The 12,176-nt window shown below is 30.2% G+C and overlaps 1 protein-coding gene across 4 annotated transcripts in view; it reads left to right on the top strand.

The window, feature by feature from the left end:
* The window catches only part of Col24a1 (collagen type XXIV alpha 1 chain), a 313,236-nt gene that overhangs the window by 221,899 nt on the left and 79,161 nt on the right, over window positions 1–12,176 (top strand). For all 4 annotated transcript variants that reach the window (XM_021255434.2, XM_004841343.4, XM_021255435.2 and 1 more), the window contains exons 39-44: window positions 247–300; window positions 1,945–2,052; window positions 7,267–7,320; window positions 7,958–8,011; window positions 8,866–8,922; window positions 10,831–10,884. In XM_021255434.2, the coding sequence (XP_021111093.1) occupies window positions 247–300; window positions 1,945–2,052; window positions 7,267–7,320; window positions 7,958–8,011; window positions 8,866–8,922; window positions 10,831–10,884 (381 nt within the window). The remainder of the gene's footprint in view (window positions 1–246; window positions 301–1,944; window positions 2,053–7,266; window positions 7,321–7,957; window positions 8,012–8,865; window positions 8,923–10,830; window positions 10,885–12,176) is intronic.

The following is a 12,176-nucleotide window of genomic DNA, read 5'->3' as shown; positions in this document are numbered from 1 at the left end:
AATTTTCTTCCTAAAGAGCACTTTAATTTTTCCTATTTGCTAAGTTTCTGTGGGTGACCTTTGTAACTAATAAAAGTTAGCCTCTTAAATCACTGTGACATCTTTTTAAATAATTACCAAACATAATATTGTTGAAAAGTAACCCTCGTATTTAGTGTTCAGCCAAATGATTATCTGACACAAATATTTGAACATTTCATTCTTCTTTAACTATTTCTTTCTTTCTTATATATATTGAATATTCAGGGGCCAGAAGGAATTTTGGGGACTCTCGGACAAAAAGGTCGTCCAGGAAAAAAGGTAATTTTTATACATCTTTTTATGCTAGCTTGCTTTCTTCTTGTATCCTCAGTGCTCCATAGGAAGCTGTAATGATTTAGATGTAAGTAACAAAGATTTAGAATTTAACTTTGAAAAATACATTTGCATAAATTAATATTTAATTCCAGTTAGGAGTGCTTGTCACTTTGATTATCTAAGGGCCAATTTTCCAATTTGTAGTTTATAAAATCTCTTTGCTTTTCCTTTGTCACTTGTTTGTCAAAAAGCCTTTTAGTAGATGATGGGCAAGAAAAAAGATAAAATGAAAATACTATAGCATTTATGCTATTTGATAAGCTCAGTAGTGTATTTAAGAGAAAAAATTATGATTATAATTGTTTCTAGCTTTATTATTAATGTTTTTCTAAGTTGAAAAGATCAATGATTGAATTTATCTTTCTCACATAAGAGGAACCACAAATCCAGGTTTTGTGTCATTTGCTTACTTTACTAAAAATTATATATTTGTAAAATTCTGATACATTATCATCTCATGGGATCAATAATTTGCTCAAATATTGATGAAGCACAGGAACAGTTTTCCCACTGGACTATAATAGTTCATAATATATTTGTTATAATTCTAATTAGATAATAGTCTAGTTCCTAAAGTCCAGTTCTTATATTTCTGCAGTTATATTTCTCAAACTTAGAACTTTCAGACAATAGAGGAATAAAAAAAAATGGAAAAAAAAGAAATGAATGAAGTAACTTAGTTGCTATTCATGCCCATTAAAATAATCCCAATATTTTCGTCATGCATAGTAATATGTCTAAAATCAATACGAAGGCTAGGAGTATAGCTCAGTAGTAGAGCACTTATTTGCCTAGCATGTGCCAGGCCCCGGGTGCACCACATAAAGGCATAAATACATACATGCATGCATGCACGCATACATACATACATACAAAACAGAAAATCCATAGTAAAATGGATTCTAAACCCTAACCATTAGGATGTAGATCTTTTCAACAGCCTGCTATCCTCAAAAAGTAAAATAAAGCCCATAAACCTCTAGAAATACCAAAATTTTCATGACTGTGGTCACAGTTATTTCCCACTTTAAGAAAACATTGTATAAGAGTAGCTGTATTTTGGTACTAGAGCAGGGCCAATCAGTATAATAAGAAATAGAAGGTAACTAGTTTTCAGAAGGATGTAAAAGGATATTAAAATGATGTGGCTATTTGAAGGCATACTCTAAACTTGTGAGTGGTGATCCTAAATATATGGAACTGTACACTGAAGGCTATTTTTTTTGCACTTTATAACACTGAAATTCTCTATGGAAGTAGACTTCTCATGTTAACAATTATATATGCATATACTCATACATAACAAATTTAGAATAAAAAGTTGATTATTTGGAATTCAGCATGAGCAGTAGCTATCACCTCGGTTGGTCAAAATTATCTCTAGCCTTCTTTTTCCAAAATTACTTTTATTTTTCAAACAATTTGTGTGCTGACAGTGTGTTATTATTGTCAGTTGTGGTTTATAACAGTGTTAACTTAATGCAGAGTTGCTATTTAAAGGTTTTGCTTACTGAGTATCCCCTGGAGTAATTCAAGAAGTATGAAATTGTTTTTCTTACTTTTCTCTCATACTTATGTCATCTGCAGGGTGATAAAGGACAAATAGGACCCATAGGAGAAATTGGAAGCAGAGGTGCTCCTGGACAAATTGGGGAAAGTGGGCCTAAGGGTGCCAGAGGAACTAGAGGTGCTGTGGTCAGTATTTGATTTGTTTCTAGAACTGAGTTACTGTGGATAGAAAGGAAACGTTTCCATGACCTTAAAGCTTCATCTCTTGATTAACTTTACAGAGAAGGCAATAGTTCCATTGAAAATAATCTATCTCCATGGGATGTGGAGAATTTTAAGCATTCCACAGTACTTAAATGGCTTAGTGGTTTCTGGACATGAAAAGGAAAGGGAAAAAAGCACTGAAAATGGAAATAAAATATGAAATGAGGTTTTTAAAAATCAGATTATAATTCTTAAACTAAGTGGAAAAGTTTATATGCCTAGCACTTAAAATCAAGATTTCATATCTTGTAAAATATGTTGTAATGGTTGACAAATTGATTTGAAAATTAAGTTTACTTGAAATGAGCTTTCTTTCTATGCTTGGATTACTCATGCTTTATCTGAAGGTTATATTTCTAACCATTGTTACAACTCTTATAACATCTATTTATATCTTTAATTTCTTGCATGAACTTTGCATGCTATTGGAAACAAGTGTAGCATGACATTTCTGAACTTGCAATAGCAAAATTTTATTGCTGCTATATTTCGGACCTGTCCAGAAAGTCACAGCATGAAAGAGATGCAAAATATTTAAAAGGTTATGTGATTTAGTCTTCTGAGTCTTTCATAAACATCTTTACAAAATGCAGGTATATTTTCTCACCTTCATTTAAATGTCACTAATCAAAGATTTTTCACCAAGACCTTTAAGAGACCATTGCATAATCATTTTTTGTCTGAGTAAGATTTGCCTGAGGCTCATTTTACACATTCCATTACTTACTGACCTTTTAATACTTCAGCCCTTTCTTGCTTCCTTTTGTTTCAATTACTAATATTTCTCTGTCTTTGGGCTGCTTGTTCAAAAATATTACATAATATGATTAATTTTAATAAACAGAAAAAGCAATATATTTAATGAATATTGCTTTCAAAGTAGTCAACCATGAATTTTCTTGCTATAAAAGTATTTACTTTTTAAATTTTGACACCTGTTCCAAACTACTTCCAAAGTGGTTTCACCAGATTTACAGTCCCACCACCCACATTTTATACTAATCTATTTGGTGTTTGCCAATCTGATGAGAAGATATATCTCATTTTTCTTTCTATTTATATTTCCCTATTAACAACTAAGTAATTTCTACTTTTTCCTATAGAAGTTGCCTATTTATTTATATTTTATGTTTTCCATTAGGTTGTTGTTTTTTCCTTATTATTATTAATTTGCAACCACTCCTTATATATCTTAAATATAGTGTTGTTAAATATGTTAAAAAATATATTACAAATCTTTCCCTGTCTCTTGTTTATCTTTTAGTTTTGTTTATGATAACTTTCCATATAGAACATTTCAATTTTTAAGTAATCAAACTTGTCAGTCTTTTTCTTTGCAGTTCCTGTTCTATTTCGTCATTATAAATGCCTTCCCTACCTAAACTACATAAAAATATCCTCCATGTTCTAATCCTGGTACTCTTACAGCTTTATTTTGACTCTTTAAGGCTAATGGAGTTTATTTATTTATTTGGGTATATGACTTATAGAAGATAAATTTCCATCTATTAATCTGCCAATCTGTCCATATCAACCTCCTTTCTGTTTATTTTCAGGGTTGTTTGTTTTGGGTTGTTTTTCTAGGTTTTTTGTTTGTTTGTTTGTATTCTTGTTTTTTGGAATTCCTGGGGATTGAACCAAGAACCTTGCACATGCGAGGCAAGCTCTCTACCACTGAGCTACATCTCCAACCTTATAACTTTCTTCCTTACTTTACAGGCTCTCACTAAGTTGCGCAGGCTAGACTTGAGCCTGGGATTCTTCTGCTTCAATCTCCTGAGTAACTGGGATTACAGGCATAAGACACTACACTTGGCACACACACCTCTGTATTTGTTATATGGTTACAGTATTTTTTTAGATCTATTAGAGTAAATACTCAATAATTCATTTTTCAGGAAAGTTTGGCTCTTACTATGATTTCCTCTCTTGTGAGAACTTTCCAATCAGCTCATCAGTTTCCTCTAGTATTGAATCTTTTCACAGAGAAACATTGTATGTCTTCCCATTTACTTATATCTTCTAATATACTGTATCCTTCAAAAAGTTATTTCTTTTCCTTTGTTATTATACTTTTGTGTTGGGTTTATTCTTAGCTTTTCAAATGAATTTTACTCTCATTGTTAATAAAACCCTTTTTCCATCACATCATCTTACTAGTATTGTATAGGAAATCTATTGTTTTCATATTCCAATCTTACACCTCCTGTAAGGAACTTAGGTGATTCTTATGGCTCCCTTCATCACCTTTCTTTATTTGTTTTCCTAGTTTATTACATTGATTAGAACTTCTAGAATTTGTAAGTAGAAGTCATGATAATGGAAACTTTGTCCTGTGCCTGACTTTAGAGAAAATACTTCAAATATTTATTCACAAGTATTGTTTGTAATTGTGTTTTTGAACATACCCTTTATTACTTTAAAGAAATTTATTTTCACTCTTAAATGAGAGTTTTGATAAGGACATGTTGAATTTTATTAAATGCTTTTACATTTGTTTAGATAATGTCACACTTCCTGTCCTTTGTTCATATAAGGAAATTCATTAGTGGATTTCCAAAAGTTGAATTGATCACAAATTCCTAGGACAAATCTTATTTAGGTATGTTTGCATTATTCTTTGTTGTTGTTGCTGTATTTGGTTTTCTAATATTTTATGTATGAATTTTTAGTTTGTTACATTTAGTTTCTTTTAGGAATTTTGTATCTATATTTGTAAGTAAACTAGGCCTGTAGTTCTTTGGTATTTTTTTAAAGTGTAGTGTATAGTATCCTTAATTGAGTTTGGGTATAAGAAATGAACAAGTCTTACAAAATAAGTTAGTAAGCTTTCCACATTTTTCTGTGTTCTATAGTTTTGGAACATAGATATTATCTGTTATTCAGATGTTGAGGACTGGAGTGGTAGCTCAGTGGTAAAGTATTTGCCTAGCATGTACAAGGCCCTGGATTTGATCCCAGAACTACAAAAAATTAAAATTAAAAAAAGTGTTTTGATAAAATCTGCCTTTAAAATAATCTGAGCTTAACGTTGTTTTATTATTAGGTTTTTTACTTTTTTATTATATTCAGTCTTTTCCATTTTTTAAATAAATTTTAAAGTAATTTTCTAAAAAATCTATTTCATGTAGATTTCCAAATTTAATAAATAAAACTTGTATTTACTATTTTTTTTTTGGTACCGGGGATCGAACTTGGGTCCTTGTGCTTGCGCATCAGGCAGGGAAACCACTGAGCTAAATCCCTGGCCCTATTTACTATTTTCTTACAATTAAAAACAATTTTTTAGAGTTGGAGGATAGTTTGATGGTAGAGCACTTGCCAACATGTGCAAGGCCCTGGATTCATTTCTCAGCACTACAAAAAATGTAAAAGTTTTTTTAAATCCTGAGCTTATGTCCCTGTTCTCTTTCCTTGACCTTCTTTTAATGTCTCTTCTCTTTCTTAATCAAATTTGTTGAAAGTGTAGCTATTTTATGAGTTCAAAGAATCTACTTTGGTTTTTACTCAACTTTTTTTCTGGCTTTCATTTTTATTAATTTGTTCTTTAAGATTATTTTCATTCTCTTTTCTTTGGGCTTATAATATGGTTCTTTTTCATGTCTTCTTGAATTAAGTATTTAGCTCATTTGTTTTATTTCATTAATTTATTCAATAACTATATGTTAAGCTACCTCCTTCATTCTGAATGGTACTTTGGTCATACCTCTCATATTTTTATGTTAGTGTTTTCACTATTATTTTTTATAACTGGTTGAAATTTCAGATTTTATTTCCCAATTACCAAGAGTTATTTAAAAGTTTTTTTCAAAAAAAAGGTTTTTTATACTTAAAATGGATATTTTTAGTGTTTATAGCTCATTTCTATTTATGTTGTATTACAGCCAGAGAGTATGACCTGTATGATTTCTGTTTGAGAACATTTGTACATATGTAACATTTTTCTTCTTTGCATATTTTCACCCGTTTCCTGTCTTCAATCACAAAATTTTGGTCCACTGATAATGTTTACTTGTTCTTCAATGTTGTTATTAAAAAAAACTAAATAGCTTCTCTCTTTCTCTCAAAAGGATTAGTAAAATAAGCATATGTCATTCAGCCATCATGATCCAATATGCACTAGCTTCTTAGAGGACTTCAGTAACTTCTCATGTTACTTTCAATTAGTAGTGTGAATTGAATAAACTCCACTCTGCATTTCTCATCTCAGTAATTGCTGAAATCTTGTTAAGTTTTTAAAAATTGATTTTATGAAGTCCTTTTTTCAGACGAAGCCTGAACTTAACCAAATTAGCTTAAATTTACTAATTAATGGTCAATAATTGTAATATCAATTATTTTAGAACTTGGACTTTAGTGGTATAATCAAATAGGAAATACACATGCAGGATCAAGAGAGCTGGTTCTAGTACTTGATTAGTGTGATATTAGGCAAATCACAAACCTATTCTAATGCCTTCGTTTCCTTATATACTACTTATTTGAAACTCAAATAGGACAGTTGTGGAAACTTTTTAATACAGTAATATGAAAACATAGAACTTTTATAGTCAATTTTTGCTTTTTGAAAACATTTCATCTTTTCAATAATTTAGGGAGACTTCCTAGTCTTTATATGGTTTCCCTATCTGTAAAATATTGATAATGAGAAATTGTAGATTGATCATCACACATAAGTTATTAATATTTCTGTTTTAACAACTTTGACCAGAATAAAACCATATTCATCATAGCAATCTGGAATCCTCCATGAGCATGCAATTCTCCTGGATCCCACATGTGATAATATCAAAACCTCTCAAACTTCACTTTTCAATATTTAGTGACACGCCTGTCAGATAAAAATAAATTTCCAAGAATTTTCTAGTGACCAGTAGTATTCTGACAACTAAAAGTATTCCTTTTAATATGATTAAGTATGTTTATGCCAGAAGTAAGCCATAGACTTTCTTGTGGAACTTCTGTGTTTCAGAAGAAAAAGATAAAAGTTGGGATATTATTTTTTTGTTTTCTTATTTCAAACTAAGTAGAATTTCAAACCATGAATATCTAAATGTAAAAATGTAAATAATAGACAAATTTAATAATGCAAACAATTTTGTTTTCTTTCTCATTAACATTTAATTTATTTTTTAGGGTCCTTTAGGATTGATGGGACCTGATGGAGAACCAGGAATTCCAGGATATATGGTAAACATTTCTAATTTTTGAAATATTTATATTTATACATGTATATACACACATAAAACATTTATATTTAAGATAAAATTCCATCTGTGCAAAGATTAAATCTTCCTGATAAAACTTCATGAGTATCTTTTTGAGGTATGATAAAAAATACGGTGACTGCTGCTAACAGAAAGGCAGGTCTGTGAGAACATTACAGTGTGTCCTCATCTACCTTCTTCACCAGATTTGGCACTGTGTCACTTCTGGTTCCTCCCTCAAAGTCAAAATGACCAAGAAAGGTAAAGATTTTTGATAGATTCACGACATCAAGACAATAATGACAGTGCAACTAAAACCGAAAAAGAGATCTTCCAGTACTGTTTTAGAAAGTCACACAAATGAGAAGATAAGTGTGTTTGAAGTCAGGGGTATAATTTTGGATGGGGATTAATGGCAATGTGTCTTTTACTGTAATAAATATTTTTAAAATTTAAATATACATTGTATTTTTAATCACATCTTTTGTAATTCTCCTCCTCCTGTTGAGTGAATCCTTTTTGTTTTCAGAATAGCACAGTATCTAATACAATGGGATTAATGTGTTAGATAGAGCATGTAGCAATGAAACAGCAACTACCTACTTGTTTGTATTTTATAGGGCCATCAAGGTCAACCAGGACTCTCTGGGCTACCAGGACCTAAAGGAGAAAAGGTATGTACTGTCATTTTAGTTCTAAAGTTAAACATTGAATTTATGATTTTTTTCTGAAAGAATGCATGGAAATATTTTGAAGGGATAAAAATACTACTTTTTAAGGTAGAAATATTGCAAATTCTAGAAAAACACAAATATCAAGGAGCTAAAATTTAAATAAATTATTAAAGGGGATTTAGCTCAGTGGTTCCGCCTCCTGCCTCACAAGCACAAGGACCGAAGTTCGATCCCCAGTACCAAAAAAAAAAAAAAGATGCAGTATATGTATGTACTACATGTATAAATAATAAGGAATCCAAGTATCTTTAAGTACTAAAACCATCAAAATCCTTTTGGACTGGGGATTTAGCTCAGTGCTTCCACTGCCTGCCCTGCAAGTGCAAGGACCTGGGTTCGATCCCCAGTACCACACACACAAAAAAAGAATTATTAAAATATCTTCTGTTGGTTATTTCAATATTGAGGTAAAATAATGTATGTGTAATATTTTGTAGCCTATAGTTTTGTAAAAGTAAAATTAAGTCCTTATTGAAATGGATTGTGTGTCTCTAGACTAAATGAATAAAATTTATATTAAAATGAGTTAGGAGCAACTACAGTAATACTCTTGATTTATGGTGTCATTGAAAACTGATGCATTCAGAAAATTTTTAAGATATTTTTATGTATTTAAAACAGATTGACATTTCCAAGAAGAGCCATATACCTGTATAAATTATTACACAAAACATCACATGTTTAGCTTTTTAGGTAAAATTTTTCCACTTAAAAAGATAGAGGCAAATTATATATTTCCTAAAATATTAGAAAATAGTAGGCTGTTCATTAATAAATCATTATTTTCATTTTAGGGTTACCCAGGAGAAGACAGCACAGTCCTAGGACCACAAGGGCCTCGAGGTGATCCAGTAGGTTTTTTTCTAAAATTATTTTAACACATCAAGATGAAATATAATAATAGAGACATAATACCAATCTTATCTTTTCAAAGAGTTTTAGTTTGTTAATTTTATAACACAGTTTGATAGGAGAGTAATATTTCCTATCATAAATGTAATGATGTGAAAGTCTTATATGTGAAAAATATGAAGGTCACCATCCTTAGCCTACTATATGAGTTTCAGACAGTAACTTCTGAAATGTAACTGTCAGCATAAAAGCATAACTTTTTACAGAGATCATATAAAACTTACATTCTTTTGACTTTTTAAGAGCAAATATTTCTTTAATTATCAAATTAAGATTAATTTCTAAAGTATTAAAATCTGATCTGTATGCTGTTCATAGTAGTTTACACACAGTTGCCCAGTGATTTAAAAACTCTTAAAACCAGTTATAATCAGCAACCTTTAAAGATCATGGATCTAGTCTTCTAATTAAGCATTTTAAGGACTAACTGTAACCATAGTTTTTGAAAAATAGTTATTGTAGCTTTAATTATCTAAGTAACTATTTCTATATTCATGTTTGACTAAATCTTTGCCTAAAAGACATGTAAATTAAATGGGCAAAATAAAAATGCATAACCCACAGAAATATATATAATTGGTTATATTTTTAAATTTTCACATAGTGTCATTTAACATAAAAATAATCCTAAAACACAGGAGAAGAATATGTCATCAGTCCTGATATTTTGATCTGGCTCTTTGAAGATAGTAGAAAGTTATACTTTGGTTTAGAAATAGGAGAGATTCTACTTTTTCTGATTAAATCAACCCACCTTGTAAACTTCTTTATACAATCATGAATGTTTCTTTATCAAATATAATTTAGTATGTCTAAACAATTAAGAGAGGGAGTTATATGGGAAAAATAAAAAAATTTTAAAGTAAATTGAAAAAATTGGTAAATGGTAATATGAAAGTGCTTGTGTTTTCCCAGATTTAAGTATGGCAGGATCAAAGATTATCAGCTAAAGTATAATAAATGCCTATATAATAAAAGCTAACATAATAACTATGATAGTTTTATCCAGTAGATGTGAGACCAGCATGAAACTCAAACAAAAAATATCCTAAATAATTAAAACAGAGCCAAAGATTATTGTCTTTATATTATTTCTATTCATTTTATCTTCACTGGGATAAGTTAAATTTCTTCAATTAATGCTTCATAATAAATTCTATGGTTTTGTCAACTTCTTTAAATTTGTTTCTCTTCTGATTGTAGGTTCTAATATATAACATGTTTTAAGTGCATTTTAGATAGGTAATTTGAATAATTTATCATATTAAAGATTTTACCTCAGAAATATTTTAAAAATGAGTAAGACTAAGTCTATTAGGTTAGTTTCTGCCTTAAAGATTAAAGTTTGTAAGTGCAATTTTCTTATGTTAATTTATACCTTGAGAATTAAAAAATTCAGATTAAGGAATAACAATAGAATTTTTATAAAGAAAATAAAGTAGAATTAATTGTTAAATATTTTTGTAAAGGTCATTAAATATAATTTTATATAATTAATGGAATTAATAAATGATCTTGCTTAAATTTTTTCACTCATTTTAACTCTAAAGATATGTTATATCATTTATACCATACACTATACTATTCATTTAAAATTCATATTTTAATTGGACATCATTTCTTAAGTTTTTCCTATCAGAATCATTATGAGTATCTCTTTAGGTGATTTAGTGCTTAGTACAGTTTAAAGTGCTTGGTGTCATGGAAATTCAGTATTTAGAATTATTTAGTGGAATTAAATGAATATATTAGATTTTTGAGGGAAAAGAATAAACCATACTGATTGTTTCATCTACATTCATGATCACAACAATGAAACTGATTGTTTTTGTGTGTTCCTTCTGTAGGGTCCAATAGGGGAACAAGGAGAGAGGGGAGAACCTGGAGCAGAAGGATACAAGGTAATTTCTGAAAGTTTACACCTTGCTTCCAAATTTGAGTAGGGTTCTCTGTGGTTCGCAGTTTCAAATGAAAATAAGCACCACTGAGATAAGTAGTAATGCTTTGATATTTATTGATACTAGAAGCAGACTAGCTCTTTCTACTATCTATTCCTAAAATCATCTTTGTTTCTGTCCACTACTGCTTTCTTCACATCATTCGGATCTCAACTGAAATGTTACCATCTAGGAGACTTTAACTGGCCTTTAACTGGCCTTAATGGCCATAACTACCATTTTGTGTCATATTACCTAATTTTCTTCACAACATTTAATGCTATATCATCTTATTACTTTTTCATAATTTGTTTCTTTTCTTATAATCTATCTTCGGCCACCAAAATGTAAGATCTATGACAGTAGGAATATTGTCTCTTTTTCATTAGTATACTTACAATTTCTAGAACAAAAAGTCCAGGTATATGTTAGTTAAATAAAGTTGTCAAATGGATGGATAAATACCATTACACTTCCCAAGATTAAATCAATTCTTAACCTCTTCCATTTGTTAGAGAGATTTTATAAGAGCAACTTCACCAGCTAAAGTTATATTAGAATACGTACAAAATTTATTCAGTATAATTTTAATATCACCTTGATGTTAAGAATGTTCTTGACTATATCTCTTCCCTCATTATCTGTTACTAAACAATGGTAATCTGCTAACTCTCTATAGTTTCTGTCTTTTCTCCTTGCTCACAACATTCTCTGCCTGGTCCCAACATTATATAATCTTTAGTTACATAAATGTTCTGTCCTTCATAATTTCATTCAAACTCCCCTTTTCCCTGACCTACTTAAACAGTAATCTTGTTGTCTTCTGTAGTCCTATAGTTCTGAGCCTATATATAACAGACTTTTCATAAAATGAATTGATGGTTAATTGATCCAATACATCATTCTCTCAAGGTAAAATTTCCTGTGGTTATTGCTGAAAGGCAGATTTACTCTCGCCTGATTGAATGGACTGACTGATAGATACATAACTGTCATTCTTAAACTGATTTTCTCCAGTCTTTTTTTTTCTAGACTGTCCCCAGTCATAGCCTTCTCTAATCCATTCTCCACTGAACCTGTTCTGTCACATGAAATTTATTTATTCTCCATGTTGTCTGTCTCTTTGCCAGAATATCCTTGCTTTACAGGCTGGAACACTCATCATTCAAGATTGAGTTTATCATCACTTCCTTTATAAAATCCTCTCCAAGTTTCCCTTGGCCATCCAACCTAACTCATGACCAGTATCATCAGAT

The sequence above is a fragment of the Heterocephalus glaber genome, unplaced genomic scaffold (assembly GCF_053883595.1).
Source record: "Heterocephalus glaber isolate CG9 unplaced genomic scaffold, H.glaber_assembly_v1.0 deba00001442, whole genome shotgun sequence".
Lineage (NCBI taxonomy): Eukaryota > Metazoa > Chordata > Mammalia > Rodentia > Bathyergidae > Heterocephalus > Heterocephalus glaber.
Note: the sequence above shows the minus strand (reverse complement) of the source record. Positions and strands in the feature narration are given on the sequence as shown.